Genomic DNA, 17,034 nt, shown 5'->3' with positions numbered 1-17,034 from the left:
TTGGTACTTGTGGATGCAACCCGATTTGGAAATAGGGTCTTGCAGGTGTAACGGAGTTAAGATGAAATCATCTGGGACTAGGGTGGATCCCAAATCCAATGACTGGTGTCTTTATAGAGAAAGGAGAAGGAGATTTGGATACAGACACACATAGGGGGAAGAAGGCCGCGCGAGGACAGAGGCAGAGACGGAGGGATCCTGGAGAGTCCAGGAGAGCCCAGGAATGCCAGGACTGGTAACCACAATCAGCTAGAAGAGACAAGGAAGGATTCTTCCCGAGAGCCTTCAGAAGCAGTGTGGCCTTGATGTCAGATTTCCAACCTCCAGAATGTTTCCAGCCTCCAACATGCATGTTGCACGTGTATGTTGTTTTAACCCACCTCGTTCTTATGGCAGCTCCAGGAAACTAACACAGAGTGCTTACCATCACCCCAAGAAGGACTCTCACTCATACTTCCCCACTCAAGCCTGCCCGCTCCCCCGTTTGAGGCAACCGCCATTCTGATGTTTTCCGCCATAGATTAATGTTGCTTATTCTAGAGCTTCATAGAAAAGGAACCGTGCAGGGTGTTTTCTTTTATGTCTGGTATCTTTCCTGGGTGCAAGATGTAGATTCGTCCAGCTTGCTGCCTCTATCGGTGGTTGGTACGCCTCTAATTAGAGTCATTTTGCTTGGGGGGAAGCAAATTTTGAAGCTGAGGAGGAGGGGAGTGGGAGATAAGGATGGGAAATTTCTCTTCAAAGCTGGGCTTGGGGCCCCCTGTCCTGGCCTTCCCAACCGACAGGTGCTTTTTCAGCTCCGACAGCTGCCTGGGGAGGTTGGAGGCTGGGCTCCACTGCCACCTGGTGGCCATTCTGGACAGTGCAATCACAGATGCTAGCAAAGGCCCCGTGGGGTGGGGAGATTGTGGACCAGGTGTGTATTTTCCTGGGTTGGGTCCCCAAATCACTTTAGAGCAACTTAGCATCAGCATGATTTCAGAGTGTGTGTGTGTGTGCGCGCGCGTGTGTGTACGTGTGCTCAGACATGACCTAGATTGGGCTGACCTCAAGAGGCTGCCAAAAGAGGGGGATTAAGGCCAGTAGGGGCAGAATAAGATCCTAGAGGCACCAGGTGGGAGGAGTGCAGAGGAAGCAGGGAGTCATTTGACTTGGGCATTCAGGGAAAGTTTCTCCAGGCATATCTCATCTGTAGGTGGAAGGGAAGGGTGTCGAGGCAGAGGGAACAGCGTGGGCAAAGGTATGGAGGCAGACCCATGCAATTGTATGGCTTTGTAAACTCAATAAGGCAACACGCTATCCATGAGCATTTCATTTTTTTCATTAAATTTTTAAAAATTAAAAAACTTTTGGGGCGCCTGGGTGGCGCAGTCGGTTGGGTGTCCGACTTCAGCCAGGTCACGATCTCACGGTCCGTGGGTTCGAGCCCCGCGTCGGGCTCTGGGCTGATGGCTCAGAGCCTGGAGCTTGCTTCCGATTCTGTGTCTCCCTCTCTCTCTGCCCCTCCCCCGTTCATGCTCTGTCTCGCTCTGTCCCAAAAATAAATAAAAAACGTTGAAAAAAAAAATTAAAAAAAAAAATTAAAAAACTTTTATTTGAGAGGGAGAGAGTGCGTGAGTGGGGGAAAGGGGCAGAGTGAGAGAGAGAATCCTACGCAGGCTCCGCGCTCGCACAGGGCCCAACGTGGGGCTTGATCCCACAACCCTGGGATTATGACCTGAGCCGAAATCAAGAGTCAGATGCTCAACCTACTGAGCTGCACTGGTATCTCCCCCCAGCCCCCCACCATGGTGAACATTTTAAAGTTATGAGAAAAAAAAAAACATTTAAAGTTAGGTCTTCCCCCCACCTCCCCCCTCAGCCCCCACCCCTCTTCCTGTGGAGACTTCCTTTGAGGCTCCCAGGGAACCCGCCTCCTGCTGTGCGTGCCTCTGTGCAGTCCTACCCCTGGAAGGTGCCAGGAATGATGGACTGAAGCCTAAGGAGGCCTCACAGTTCCCAGTTCTGTGCTCTGGGGGAAGCCGGCTACTGTGCAGGGGAGATCACGTGGGGAGGGAGAGACTACCTCACGGGGAACCGAGGACCAAGCACAAAGCTGGCAGACACGTGCTCCGGCCAACCGTCAGCCCCCCCGGGGCCCCCTTAGCCGAGGGGTCACCCACGGGAGGGTGGGGACACTCCAGCCAGCAGCCGGCACTGTAGCAAGAGACAGCAGCCTGGATTTCTGACCCAAGGGACCGTGAGCCCACAAATGGTGGTTGCCGTAAGCCACTGAGTTTTGGGGTGTGTTATTCTACAACAATATTCAGAGCAGCCCGGACCCCAGGCTGCCACCGTTGCCTGTTTCTTATGTCCCTTCCACTGGGAGGCCACCTCCTCAAACAGACGGCGGAGTGAATCCCCACATGGCCTCTCATTTATGGGGCGGTTTACACACTGCACAGCCCGGCCTGCACTTGGCTTTTCTCCTCTCAATGATGGATCTTGTTTCTGGATGCGTGTTTTCAATGCAGTAGTCACTAACCGCAGGAGGCTATTTGAACTTAATTAAAATTGAATAAAATAAAACATCCATCCTCAATCACATTAGCCTCAGGTGCTCACTGGCCATATGTGGCTTGTAGCTCCCATATAGCACAGTATAGATATAGAACATTGCCGTCATCCCAGAAAGTTCTATGGGAGAGCGCTGGTCTAGAGCCTCTCCCTCATCCTTTTTTATTTTTTATTTTTTTAATGTTTATTTTTTGAGAGAGAGGCACACACACACGGAGTGCAAGTGGGGGAGGGGCAGAGAGAGAGGGAGACACAGAGTCCGAAGCAGACTCCAGGCTCTGAGCTGTCAGCACAGAGCCCGACGTGGGGCTCGAACTCACGGACCGCAAGATCATGACCTGAGCCGAAGTCGGACGCTTGACCGACTGAGCCACCCAGGCGCCCCCGCCCTCGTCCTTTTTAGCAGCTGCATAGCATTTCCTGGTAATGGTGGCCATTGACGCTGTCTCCCAAGGGCTTGCTGTTCCCACGTCTGTCCTTCTCTGTGCAGGTGTATCTCTCTGGTGTAAACGCCCAGCATTTCTGGGCCCAAGGACATTTCTGGACCAAATTGCAACGAGAGGTTCTACCACTTTGCACAGCCACTAAAAATATGTAAGAAGGTTTGTTTTCCCACACCATCTACACTATGTGTAATTAAAAAAAGTTTTAGCTTTTTTTAGCAAATGTTTTCAAGACAAACACAACCCTACCGGGATCCTGCCCTGCACATCCTCCTTCCACCTCAGAGCGCCCCTGGGCACCTTTCCATGTTGACATATGAAGGGCTACCTTGTCCTTTTCTTTAAAAAAAAAAAATTGTGGTAGAATTCAGATAACATAAAATTTACCGTCTTATTTTTTCCCATCTTAATTGTTTTTTATGTGAAATTTATTGGCAAATTGGTTTCCATACAACACCCAGTGCTCCCATCTTAATTATTTTTAAGGGTACAGTTCAGGGCCACTAAGTATATTCATATCATGAGACAGCCATCGATACCATCCATCTCCAGAAACTCTTCTTTTTCTTTTTTTTAGGTTTGTTTGTTTATTTATTTAGAGAGAGCATGAGCGGGGGAGGGGCAGAGAGAGAGGAAGAGACAGAATCCCAAGCAGGCTCTGCATTTTGAACTCACAAGCCGTGAGATCATGACCTGAGCCGAAACGGAGTCGGATGCTGAACCAACTGAGCCCCCAGGTGCTCCCAGTACTTTTCATCATCTTAGACTGAAACTGTGACCCCATTAAACAACATCTCACCCCTCTCTCCCCAGGCCCTGGCAGTCACCACTCCCGTCTCTATGACTTTGACTGCCCTACGGACCTTCTCTAAGTGGAATCATCCAGTATTTGTCCTTTTGTGACTGGTTTATTTCACTTAGCATAACGTCCTCAAGGTTCACCCACGTTGTAGCGTATCAGACTTTCCTTCCCTTTAAATTTTTTTTTTACATTTTTTTTTTTTTATTATTGAGAGACAGAGCATGAGCATGGGAGGGGTACAGAAAGGAGGAGACCCGGAATCGGAAGCAGGCTCCAGGCTCTGAGCTGTCAGCACAGAGCCTGACGTGGGGCTCGGACGCACAAACTGTGAGATTGTGACCTGAGCCGAAGTCGGAATGCTCAACCGACTGAGCCACCCAGGCGCCCCAGACTTTCCTTCCCTTCACAGGCTAAATAATTGTTGTACGTATAGACCACGTTTTGTCTGTCCATTTGCACATCGATGGATACTGGGATGGCTTCCACCCTTTGGCGATTGTGAATAATGCTGGTATGAACATGAGTGTGCAAATATATCATCAGAACCTTGCTTTCACTTCTTTTGGGTACGTACCTAATAGTGCTAGACAGGGGAGTGCTGGATCATACGGTAGCTCTGTTTTTAATTTTTTGGGGAACCCACCATACTCTCCAACAGTGGCTGTGCCATTTGACATTCCCGCCAACAGTACGATTTTTCCACACCTTCACCAACACCTGTTATTTCCTGTTTTTCTTGACAGTAGCCGTGCAACTGGCCACGAGGCGTTCTCTTGTGGTGTTGATTTGCATCTTCCTCATGGTGAGGGATGTTGAGCATCTTTTCATGTTCTTGTTAGCCATTCATGTTTCTTCTTTGGAGGTATGTCTATTTCAAGTCCGTTCCCCACTTTTAATTGGGTTGTTTTTCTGTTGTTGAGCTGCAGGTGGCTGCTGCGGCTGGAATGCATTCCTTGATATTGCAAAATATTGCAAATATTTTCTCCCATTGCTTAGGTTGACTTGCCATTCTCGTGATTTTGTCCTGGGCTGCATGGAAGCTTCTAGTTTGGACATTGTCTGATTTATCTCCTTCTTTCTTTTGGTTGCCAGTGCTGTGGGCATCATACACTTTATCCCTTTAAAAGGCATGGAGTGGTCCATATGGAGTGTGGCTGTTTTATAATTGGATCTATCAGCAAATCCTGAAGATGCTACTTTCTTTTTAAAAATTTGTTTTTAATGTTTATTTATTTTTGAGAGAGAGAGTGCGAGTAGGGGAGGAGCAGTGAGAGATGGGGGGCGGGGACAGAGGAGCCAAAGCAGGCTCTGCTCTGACAGCAGCGAGCCTGATGTGGGGCTTGAACTCATGAACCGTGAGATTATGACCTGAGCTGAAATACGATGCTCAACCGACCAATCCACCCAGATGTCCCCTGAATGTTCTACTCTCAGAACAGATTCGGAATCTGACCCTTCTCACCACGTACACAGCCCCCACCCTGGTGGCGTCTACCATCAACTGCCGGCTTCTCACTGGGCTCCCCGCGTCTGCCTTCACTGCTAACGCTGTCCACCCCCCGCTTGCAGCCAGAGGGATTCCGTTAGACCCAAAGTCAGATCCTGTCCCTCTTCTGCTCAGAACTCTACATGGCTCCCGCTGACCCGGAGTAAAAGCCAGCGTCTATTCAGTGCCCCATAAAGCCCTGCGTGAAATGGTCCCCACTGTTTCCGAGGTAATTTCCTGCTATTGTCCATCTGCTCTACCCACAGCAACCCCATGGGCCAGGCATGCTCCTACGGTAACATATGCCTTACTGTTCCCCTTGCCTGGTCCAGTGTCTCCACAGCTATCTGCATTCGTGTTTTTGATCGGGTGTCATCTCAGCGTGTCCTCCCCTGCCCACTCTAACCTACGGTGAAAATCCAGGGGCACTGGCGTGGCTCACTCAGGTGAGCGTCCAACTCTTGATTTCAGTTTGGGCCATGATCTTGCGGTTGGTGAGATCAAGCACTGTGTTGGGCTCTGCATGACAGCATGGAGGCTGCTTGGGACTCTCTCTCCCTCTGCCCCTCCCCCCCTTCAAAATAAATAAATATTTTTTTTTAAAAATCTAAAATTAAAAAAAAAAGTTAAAATCCAAACTCCCCAGCTCTCCTCATTCCCCTCCTCTGTTGTATTTTTCTCCAGGGTGCTTGCCAGGATCTAGCACACTGCATGCTTTACTCATTTATCTTGTTATCTTCCAAGGGGAATGTTAACTCCATGAAAACAGGAATCACTCTGTCTTGTTCATGAATGTTTCTAGGGCCTGAACCACAGTCGGTGCCAAAAATTGTTTGGATGAAAATCAAGTGAAAGTGAGCACCTTTTGTCGGTAGACATTGGTTCGTGGGACATTTTTATTCTTTTCACTAGCCTTCCCGTGTCCTATCATATCCGTAGTGCCCACTTCTAGATCCCAAAACAAGAGGGTTCACATAAACCACTCCTGCATTCCCAGAGCCTGCCACATGGTGGCAGCATGTGCACAGGCAAGTTTCACGAGCCGGGCCTGAGCGCCTCCCAGGACTCCAAAAACTCTGGATCCCAGGATATTTGGCTTTGAAGTCTTCAGGGATCTAATTTGGGTCCCATTTGGGAGATGGGGAAAGTGAAGCTTCCAAGAGGAGGCATAGTGGAGAAAATCTCGGACACTGGAATCCGGAATCTGGCTTTTAGGTTTGGCTGTTTTACCAGTTCACTGTGGTGTGGGTGGGGATCACTGCGTGTGAAGTTTCCGTGGCTTACCAGGGTCAGGCCCTCTGGGGGGCCGGGGGAGGGCTGATGCACTCGCCTGTGTCGTGGTGGGCTAGTAGGAGGGGGAGCTGCTGGCCCAGCACGCCCAGGACAGGGGGGATATTATTACCCCATCGTGCAGGCCTGGGACTGGGGCGGAGAGGACACACCCGTGTCATGGCCAGGAGGGCACAGAACAGGAACCTGAGCGCCGCCCCCCCCCCAGGCCCCCACTCCAGATCCACCAGAGACTGGCTCCAGGGACCATCTCTGATGGTCCCTCTTTCTCTCTACCCTCTGCACACACCTGCCTCCATGCTCCCTCAAAGGGGCGAGCCTGGGACTCCCTTTGGGCGAGTTGCCTCGGTTTTCTCCTCCTGAAAATGGGGCTGAGGAAAAGCTGCAGGCTGGGGGAAGGGATTTCGAAAGCAGTTTGGGGGCAGAGGAGGGTGTGTATCCGGGGAGGAAAGATCCTGTTCCTCCACGGCCCCCGCCTGGCTCCTGCCCAACACTTCCAGCCACACACAGGCCCAGCCCACAGATTCTGGTTTTAAAAGAGAAGCTGGAAATTGGAATTTTGATGTGAGGTCTCCTGGTTTTTAAATGTTGGCAATAGAGACATTAAAAGAAGCAAACAAACGAAGCCAGAACGCCAGGGGGTCAAACTGAACGCATCTGTGGGTTGCCTTTGGCTCTTTGCTGCCAGTTTGAGACCCTTCCTCACCCCAGGTTTCTGCAAACATCTAGGTGGGCCGGTAAACTGGAGAAAGGGTAGTGTGGGTGGCGTTGGCCGGAACCTGGCTCCTGGGCTCTCCCTGCCACAGTGCCACTGTGTGTGCTCTGTGCCCATCAGCCCTTCCTTGGAGGGAAGGCTGAGAGTCCCTGAAGCAGCCAGCAGGGCCTGTTGAGCAACGAGGCTTGTAAAAACAAGGACTCACGTCACCCGAGCATGCAGCCTCCGTGCACACACCTGAAGTGGCTCTGGGATGGACACTCGTTTCGCCGTCAGACGGGAGCGGGGAATCTGGGGCAGGGAAGCACAGGAAGCCAAAGGCACCCTTCTCTGGGTCCCAGTTTTCCCATTCGGAAAGTGGCGTTCACGTCACCAGACCTGTCACGATTTATGACGAACCCAAGGGGGAAGGTGAGCCTGGAAAGACTTTAGTCCTTCCCACCCCTTAGATGTGACCCTGGCCTCAGTTTCCTCATTTGCAAACTGAAGATGATAATAAAAGGATCTGCTTCCTACAAATTATCAACAGGATTAAATGAGTTATTACATGCAGAGAGCTATAAATGCGGTACAGAGAGAGTGCAAAGTTGGCTCAAAGACACATAGGAAATCCTCTAATTAGCTTCAGACCCCCCCCTCCCCTCAGGTCTCACTGCAACTAGGTGGGCTCAGAGATGAGCTGAGGCTCAGACAGGGAAGCCATCTTGCCTAAGGTTACATAGCCTAGCTAATGCGTGACCTCACTTTCTCAGCTTCCTCCATTCATTGAGCATCTTCTGTGTGTCAGGCACTGTTCTAGGCACTGAGGGCCCAGCAGTGAATGAAACACAATTCCCTACCCTGGTTGGGATGACATGGGGAGGGGGCAGTGGGGACGGAAACCCAGCTGCATAGAAGAGATCATTTTGACTATAATGAGAATATGGGGGATGCAAAAGAAGTGACTGGGGGCTTGGGACTTTTGATGGGGAGGTTAGGGAGGACTTCTTGGAGGTAACCTTTGGGCTGAGCCCTGAGGAATTGACTTGGGCAGGGCTAGGAGAACAGTGTTCTTGGTCCAGTGGGAATGGCAAATGCATTCACCACTGGTAGCTTTTGATCACGCTGGGCTCAGGAGTTCCAGTATTCAAGGGCCAGCCCTCATGGAGTGGGCAGTCTTCTGGGGAGAGGGGAGACTGAGGTGGACTAGACACCGAGGGTCATTAATGGTAGCTGGTGATAGGCTGGGAAGGCAATTCACTAGCAGGCAGGGCCAGGAGGGCCTCTTGGAGGTGGTGTGAGCGTCCCACTTTGCAGCTTGGAAGGCCTGACTGAGTGGCCCTGGGGCCTCGATCCCTCCCTGGCCCAGAGGCTGCTGGGAAGGCCCAGAAAGCCAGCAGGCCCGGTCAGTGTTTCATCCTGTTCTTCCCTGCCCCCCATCCCCCAAGGGCACTTGGAGATGTCATTTCTGCAGCTCTCTGGGGCGGAGGTCACCCCAGCTCAGCAGATAACACTGAAGGTTGAGCAACGCCTGCCTTCCCCGCCAGGGCCAGGGCTGGGGTCAGTGGGCCGGGGGTTATCCCCAGGCAAGCTGGGAGCTGTGGCCCGAGCGGCCTGGGCCAGGAGTGGCAGAGGGGTAAGCCCAAGGAGCCGCCCAAGTGGCCTAGGAATGGGGCTGGAGAGGGCAAGGGGCCCCTTGAGCCCACTCCGCCCACTGTTCAAATCCAGGATGGGCCATGGCCTGTTTTCCCATCTGTGTACCAGGAGTAGCAAAATCGTCCTCATGCCAGGGCGAGAAAAATGAACCCCGGGTCCAGGCCCACCCTCAATACAAAGTAGGGACTTGGTGACAATAGGGGAAGTCCCTTCCCTCTCCGTGGCTCCCCGTGGGGTTTGGCCTGACACCTCCTCCGTCCCCAACCACCTCCCCTAGCCTCAGAAATATGTTTTTTGGCCTCAGGTTGGCAAATAGGTCTTAGGGCACCCTGACAAAAGCTTCTGAGACTAGTGGGGGACATGAGGCCATGTGACCTTGGGAGTCCTATGCCGGCCCCTCTGCCTTCTTTGCACCCTGGGAGGGGGGCGGCTTATTTCTAATGCGCCTCCCAGAGTGGACTTCAAAAGTAAGCCTTGTGTTTGGGGGACTGGTGGAGACAGCAATACAACTAATAATAATAACTGTAACGACACCTTCATGGATGGAGCTTGAAGTGAAGTGACTTGCCCAAGGTCACATAAGTGTGTTAGAGTCTAGCACCCCTGCCCCCTTCCACTTCCCTGGGCCCATGTCAGGGTCAGGTGGGGCCAGAGAAGACCCAGGTGCCTTCTAACGGGGCGGCAGGTCTAGTGGGCGGGGCTAGGGGAGGGGCGCGGCCACCGCGGCAGAGGCCCCAGTGGAGTGCGCCGCAGAACTGACCCTCATTCCCCCGACCAGGGTCCTTGTATTGGAGGTGGCTTTAGGAGGGTTGTCTCCACCAGCGTGGAATCCCCTCCTTCCAAGAGCCATGGATGGGGGCAAGTTTAGGGCGGGGCCGCACCCGAGGTGGAGATGGGTCACCTCTTCAGGAGCCAGAGCCGGGGGTTGGGGTCTCCAGGATCCGGCCTGGGGAGCGCCCCCTCTGAGGCGTTCCGGCTGGGCGCCGCGGATCCTGAAGCCACCGCCTCTTCCAGCAGGGGGCGGGCGGCGGCCGTGTTTTGGGTGGGGGAAGGCGAGCGCGTTGCCCCCTCCCCGGATCCCCACCCCCCCACCCTTTCCAGTACAGCCTCCAGCCCGGAGGGGGCGGTCCGGGGGCGGGGTCGCGCCTCCCCTTCTCGCTCCCAATCCCGGGGCCTCTGGGTGGGGGTGGGCAGGGGGCGTAAGGCCGCCCCCCACCGATCCGGTGGACCCCGGAGGGCGCACTCCTGGTCTTGGGTCTGGCCGTCGTGCCCCGCCGGCGCCCTCCCGGGGGTCTCGGGCAGCTACACCGCGTCCCGGCGGCGGCGGGAGGGGCCGGGGCGGCTGCCAGCGTGACGCAGCCGTTGCCATGGGCCGCCTTATAAATAACCGGGCTCAGGAGAAACTTTAGCGAGTCAGAGCCGCGCACGGGACCGGGAACAGGACCCACGCGAGGGTCCAGCTGCCAGCCCCCGCACTAGTAGCGGCCACCCCGGCGGCGGCGGCAGCAGCAGCAGCAGCTTCAGCAGCGACACAGCGGCGACAGTTCGGAGCCGGGAGGCCGCGCCACCTGCGGGCCGGCCGGAGCGGGCAGCCCCAGGCCCCCTCCCCGGGCACCCGCGTTCATGCAACGCCTGGTGGCCTGGGACCCAGCATGTCTGCCCCTGCCGCCGCCGCCTGCCTTTAAATCCATGGAAGTGGCCAACTTCTACTACGAGGCGGACTGCTTGGCTGCTGCGTACGGCGGCAAGGCGGCCCCCGCGGCGCCCCCCGCGGCCAGACCCGGGCCGCGCCCCCCCGCCGGCGAGCTGGGTAGCATCGGCGACCACGAGCGCGCCATCGACTTCAGTCCGTACCTGGAGCCGCTGGGCGCGCCGCAGGCCCCGGCGCCGGCCACAGCCACGGACACCTTCGAGGCGGCTCCGCCCGCGCCCGCCCCCGCGCCCGCCTCCTCCGGGCAGCACCACGACTTCCTCTCCGACCTCTTCTCCGACGACTACGGGGGCAAGAACTGCAAGAAGGCGTCCGAGTACGGCTACGTGAGCCTGGGGCGCCTGGGGGCCGCCAAGGGCGCGCTGCACCCCGGCTGCTTCGCGCCCCTGCACCCGCCGCCCCCGCCGCCGCCACCGCAGCCCGCCGAGCTCAAGGCGGAGCCGGGCTTCGAGCCCGCGGACTGCAAGCGGAAGGAGGAGGCCGGAGCGCCGGGCGGCGGTACCTCAGGCATGGCGGCTGGCTTCCCGTACGCGCTGCGCGCCTACCTCGGCTACCAGGCGGTGCCGAGCGGCAGCAGTGGGAGCCTGTCCACGTCCTCTTCGTCCAGCCCGCCCGGCACGCCGAGCCCCGCCGACGCCAAGGCGCCCCCGGCCGCCTGCTATGCGGGGGCGGCGCCGGCGCCCTCGCAGGTCAAGAGCAAGGCCAAGAAGACCGTGGACAAGCACAGCGACGAGTACAAGATCCGGCGCGAGCGCAACAACATCGCGGTGCGCAAGAGCCGCGACAAGGCCAAGATGCGCAACCTGGAGACGCAGCACAAGGTCCTGGAGCTCACGGCCGAGAACGAGCGGCTTCAGAAGAAGGTGGAACAGCTGTCGCGCGAGCTCAGCACCCTGCGGAACTTGTTCAAGCAGCTGCCCGAGCCTCTGCTCGCCTCCTCCGGCCACTGCTAGCGCGGCCCCCGCGCGCGGCCCCCTGCCGGCCGGCCTCCGCGCTGCTGGGCGCGCCGCGGCCGCCGAGACTCCGGGAAGCGCCCGCGCTCCCGCCCCCGCCCCTGGTGGCGCCGGCAAAACTTTGGCACTGGGGCACTTGGCAGCGCGGGGAGCTCGTCGGTAATTTTAATATTTTATTATATATATATATTTTTGTCCAAACCAACCGCACATGCAGATGGGGCGCCCGCCCGTGGTGTTATTTAAAGAAGAAATGTCTATGTGTACAGATGAATGATAAACTCTCTGCCTCTCCCTCTGCCTCCTCTCCAGGCGCCGGCGGGCGGGCCGGTTTCGAAGTTGATGCAATCGGTTTAAACATGGCTGAACGCGTGTGTACACGGGACTGACGCAACCCACGTGTAACTGTCAGCCGGGCCCTGAGTAATCGCTTAAAGATGTTCCTACGGGGTTGTTGATGTTGTGTTGTTGTTGTTGTTTTTTGGTCTTTTTTTTTTTTTTTTTTTTGTATTATAAAAAATAATCTATTTCTATGAGAAAAGAGGAGTCTGTATATTTGGGAATCTTTTCCGTTTCAAGCATTAAGAACACTTTTAATAAACTTTTTTTTTTTTTTTTGGAGAATGGTTAAAAGCCTTTTGGGGGCAGTAGTTGGCTTTTGATTTTTTCTTTATTTTTGGTGTATATGATATTATATTTGCTTTCCTGGTGTGGGGGCTTGTGTGTTGGGGGGCTGCTGTTATTTTTGGCTTCTATGGTGGTTGGGTGGGGGTGTTACAGCTGTTTGTTTTTTTCCTCCTCTGCTACAACCTTCAGGGTCTGTGCTTGGAGATGGTGGGGGAGGTGGAGTGCTGGGTCAGGCTTTCAGGGTGACTCAGCGCCCCTGGGTGCTGGGGAGGAGTGACTGGGAACCCTCCTTGGGGAGACGGCTATGGTCCTGAGTGCCAGGCTTGGGTTTAGAGGCCCTGCAGGTCTGTGACCTCTGCACAGTGTTTGGGGCATCAGGCCAGCAGGCCAGATTACATAGGAGGAGGGGGGTACAGATCTTGGTCCTGCTAAGCCCAAGTTGGGGCAGATTCTTTCGCTAAGTGTAGATGGGCGGGCTGTTTAAAAAATACTTTGCGTGTGTATATATTTATTTTAAGAGGAGCCTGGGTGTGTGGGCGAGCTTGTGTTTGTGTGTCCCTGGCCAGCCGGAGGGGAGAAGCTGGGCCAGGTGGAGGAAGGTGGGGGAAGGGTTCCCACGTTTCCATTCCCCTTCCTCGGGGTGGGGGGTCTACCGCTTGTCCTCTGCCCAGCTGTGGACGCCACGGCCCCGCTTCACCTGCTTGCTCGCGGTGGCCTCGCCCGGTTTGAACCTGGGACCGCCGTCCCTGATTTCCAGAGACATAAGGGACCCCTGGCAAGGCTTCTGCTTCCCTGCCCCCTGCCATCCTCCCACCCCTCTGCACTGCACCCTCACGGCCCTTCCAGCCCTGGACAGCGTTCCTGGGAGCCGAGGCTGGACACGGAGGGGTCGGTGTGGATACACATTCAGCGTCCCGCAGTGCCTGGCACGCAGGAGGTGTTATATAAGCGTTTGCTCTCGTTATTATTTTTTGCTGGGAGGTTCCTGGCATTTGGCAGCCAGTCTTCAGCACAGCGAGAGTGTGGCGAATGCCTGCCAGGGGTCGGGTGTCCAGTAAATCCTGGACCTGACCCACGTCATGTAAACCTCCCAACAACCTTTGCACAGGTGGGTACTGCTACAAAGCCTGTTTTTAGAGCCGTGGGGCAGCCTCTTGTCTCATCCCTATGGGTAAGAAAGTGGTTTGGGGACCCCGTCTGCTAGGAATTCAGTGGTGGGGTAGAATGGAGCTTCATAGATTAGTTTGCCAAGGGCCTGGGGCAGCCTGGGAGCAGCTGCTGGTATGGCGGTTTTAGAAGAGGAAATGCTTTTTCCCCTCCCTTTTCCTCTGGGGGCCTGGATGTGCTTTCTCACTGGGAACCCTGGGTATGGGGGATAGAGGCAGGCAGCTCCCACCATCATGGAGCTGAGGGTCAAGGCAGGCTACCCCAACCCGGCCTCTTTTGTTTTTGGCAGTAGGGCCGTATGGGGCACTGGGCACAGATAATCTCACTTTGGTCCCGGGCCTCCATCAGTTCCCCCCACCCCCCACCCCCTAGCAGGTCTCCCTGTCCTGGGTGTCCCGGGTGGGTAGATGGCTGGTTGGGACCCTGGAGCCTCGAAGTCAGTCAGGTACCAGCAACAGCACATTGGTAAAGGGTGAAGGCTGGGGGCTGGACTCCAGGGAAGGAGGTGGCTCAGTCCTTCTGTGGGTGAGGAGGTCACGATTTAAGAAGGAATTTTCCCAATCCCTGCTCTCCTCTTTGTCACTGAGAGTTGGCTGGTGGCCGCTGCTCACCCAGAGGAGGTGAGAGGGGAGCAGCCTAGCCACACAGTGACCCCCCCCCCAAGCTCCCCTTTCCTGAGCGCCGTCTTGGAGCCAGCACTGAGCACAGACCTTTACATACTCCCATCCGGATTTAATCTACATGAGCACTCCATGGAAGCTGTTATGCCCATTTTATAAAAGTAAACTGAGGCCCACAGAAGTGGGGTTAGTGCTTAAGGTGGAACGGGGCGAAGCCAGTTCCAAAGTTAGGTTTTGACCCTCAAGTCTCTGCAGAAAAGCCTGGGGTCAAGAGCCTGTTTTGTAATCCCAGTGCCTGCCCCCAATCCTGGGCCCTGCCTGGATGACTCCTTGCCCAGTCCCAAGTTCAGGTACCCCACATGCTGGAATTAAGTGACTTGCACACAGTTTCACAATTTGGAAGCGAAAGAAAGGGGGTTTGACCCCGAGCCCATCTGACTGCCCCTGAAGAAGGTTGGGGAAAAGTTAACGGGTTGAGGGCTCTGCTGGTGGCCTGGGTGGCCTGGTGTGGGAGCACTGTGGACAGAGCTGTGCCCAAAAGACCGGGAGACTTCTTAGGTGGGGGGACACTCACCCCATGGATCTAGGCTAGGAAGGTTAAAGGCTTGCAGGGAGGAGGGAGGAGGCCATCCGTAAGTCAGGAAACAGAGTAGGTTGGGGGAAGGGGCACTGGTGGGGGGGGGTGGCACCCAGGAGGCCAGAGAGGAGTCTTGAGGTATACTAACAGCGGGTGTGAGTTCAGGGATTACGATGTGTAAAGCACCACTCCAAGGCCCGGGCTCCTATGGACCAGCAAGGATCCCTCTGTCTGCCCGAGAAGGCCGGTCATGTTAACCACAGACCCATTTAATGGGGCTGACCACTGAGGCCAGCTGGGAACCCCAGTGTTTGCTCAGGACAGGAGAGTTGACAAAACACAGTCCTACCTCATAATCTTGGGCAGCTGTCTCACGGCCTGGTGATTTCACCAAGGAGAAAAGTGGGTGTCCAGGGTGAAGGCGGGAGACACCGCCGGGGATGTGCCAGTCGAATCAGCCCATCCGCCTCTTCGAGGCCGCGGCTTTGGTTATGGGCATTTTCCCGCCAAGCAGACAGGCTCAGAGAGGGGAAGAGGCCTATCCAAGGTGGCACAGCTAAGAATGTGGGAGTTGGGGAAGGAAAGAGAAGGGACACTTCCCCATGGAAACACCTAAAGAATGTGTCCTTCTCCCCCAGGGTCCCATCTAGGCCTCCCTGGGACTGTTTTGTCCGTGTGCCTGAGACATTTATTTGTCCAGTTCCTTTTTTCATTTCTTCGGCAAGCATTTATTGAGCACCTGCTGTGTGCCAGGCCCTATGCTGTGTGCTGGGGACGTGTGGTGACCAAGCTGGCAGTGACAATTTATGGGGAGAGGCAGACACTAAGTTCCAGTAACTAGAGCACAATAATGATAGGTGGGGACAAGGGCTCTGAAGGAAGGAAAGGGGGGCAGGGAGGGGCTGGGAGGTCTAGGAAAGCCTCTCCTAGGAGGCAGCACCCAAGCAGACACCTGAGCCAGGTGAGGTGTGAGGGGAAGGGCCTTGGTTTATGGGGCACACGTGCTGTGCTGGGTGCCGTCGTTTTTTTTCACGTGCCCTTTATCCTCACAGTGACCCAATGACTTGAGTGCTGTGTATCATCCCCCTTCCCCGGTTGGGGAAACCGAGGCACAGAGAGGCGAAGTCACTGGCCCAACGGCTGATGAGTGGCCTGTGTGAGATTTGAATTCATGCCTTCCATTTGAACCTGGGAAGCCTTCTCTACCTGCCTCTGCCCATGCCCCAGATTTCCTATTTGCTCTGTTTTCCGGTCCTGCTCCCCTTCCCCCATCTTTTCCCGGTCTGGCCGACCTGCTGGGTGAGCCCGGATGGAGTCCCAGCAGCCCCAGCCGCCTGTCTGTGCCTCCTTGGAGGTTTTCAGCCTCTTATTGGGCATGTGCAGGCAGGTGCGTGAAGGAGGCTGGGGGTGGGTGGGGGTGGGGCTAGGGAGACTGGAGCTTCCGGGGTCCCTACCTGTTAGAGTTTGAGTCCCTCCTGGTCCTCTGAGACCAAGAGGTAGGAGTCCCATTTTACAAAGTGGGGACCTGAGGCTTTGAGAGAGGGCATTACTTGTTCAGAAAGCAGAATAGGTCTTAGAATCCATATCTGCCTGAGCCCCAAGTTTGGGTACCTTGTCTGCTTGTCACTGTCTACTGGCGGGGGAGGGGGGCGGGTACAGATGGGCAAACCTTGATTTTATAGCCCTTGAGGGGTAAAATGCTCGGGCCAAAAAATAAAAATGCTCTGAGCTTTGTCCCTTACTTGCTGGATGACTTTGGGCAAGATGCTTAGTCTCTTTGGGCCTGGGTGTACATTTGCATATTCAATCAGGATCAAGTGAGCAGCTACCGTGGGCCCTGGATGGTCTCTGGGCTCCCAGAAGTGACATTGAGGCACGGGAAATGGGTGACTGAACAGCTGGAAAACTGCAAGCTAATTTCAGATTATGCTGAAGACCTTGAAGAAAATGAAGGGGGAAGTGGTAGAGGGTGACAGGAGGAGGAGTGTTTAGACAGCATTCCAGGCAGAAGTAGCAGCACGTACAAAGGCCCTGAGGCAGGACAAAGCTCTGTGTGCGAGGGAAAGAGTGAGGAACTGAGGTGGCTAGTATAGAGGCAGCCAGGGGTGGCATGGGGACAGGAGAGCAGAGGGGTGGCAGGGTCCTTTGTGCAGAGCCTTTGTGGAGGCTAGGGTGAGGCTGAGGGAGGCTGTTTTGAGGATGAATGAGTGGGTGTCCCTGGCAGGGCCTGGCACCTGGAAGGCCCTTGACAAGTTTGTTGATGGGAAGGAACAGGGCCTCAGCCTCAGGAGGAGGCAAAGTGCAGTAGGTAAAGGGCACAGGGAGGCTGCCTGCCTGTGCCCAGGAGACCTCGTGGGTGAGGAGCCTCTGACCCAGGGCCCGGGGCCACAGGGAGCTGTTCACCAGGCAGGAATGAGGGGAAGGGCCTGCCAGGAGGGGGGCACCGGAGGAG

The 17,034-nt window shown here is 55.4% G+C and overlaps 1 protein-coding gene across 1 annotated transcript; it reads left to right on the top strand.

Annotated features, from left to right (window-relative positions):
- The first annotated feature begins 10,260 nt into the window (after positions 1 to 10,260).
- On the top strand, positions 10,261 to 12,207 carry CEBPB (CCAAT enhancer binding protein beta). Its single transcript, XM_047068464.1, has one exon. It carries the CDS (start codon positions 10,551 to 10,553, stop codon positions 11,589 to 11,591), a length of 1,041 nt encoding a protein of 346 aa, XP_046924420.1. The 5' UTR covers positions 10,261 to 10,550; the 3' UTR covers positions 11,592 to 12,207.
- Positions 12,208 to 17,034: the final 4,827 nt, after the last annotated feature.

This window comes from Lynx rufus, unplaced genomic scaffold (genome assembly GCF_022079265.1).
Source record: "Lynx rufus isolate CCGP_SWC_20201006 ecotype Redwood Valley unplaced genomic scaffold, mLynRuf1.p SCAF_8, whole genome shotgun sequence".
NCBI classification, from domain to species: domain Eukaryota; kingdom Metazoa; phylum Chordata; class Mammalia; order Carnivora; family Felidae; genus Lynx; species Lynx rufus.
The sequence above is the reverse complement of the archived record's forward strand: the minus strand, read 5'-3'. Positions and strand labels throughout refer to the sequence as shown.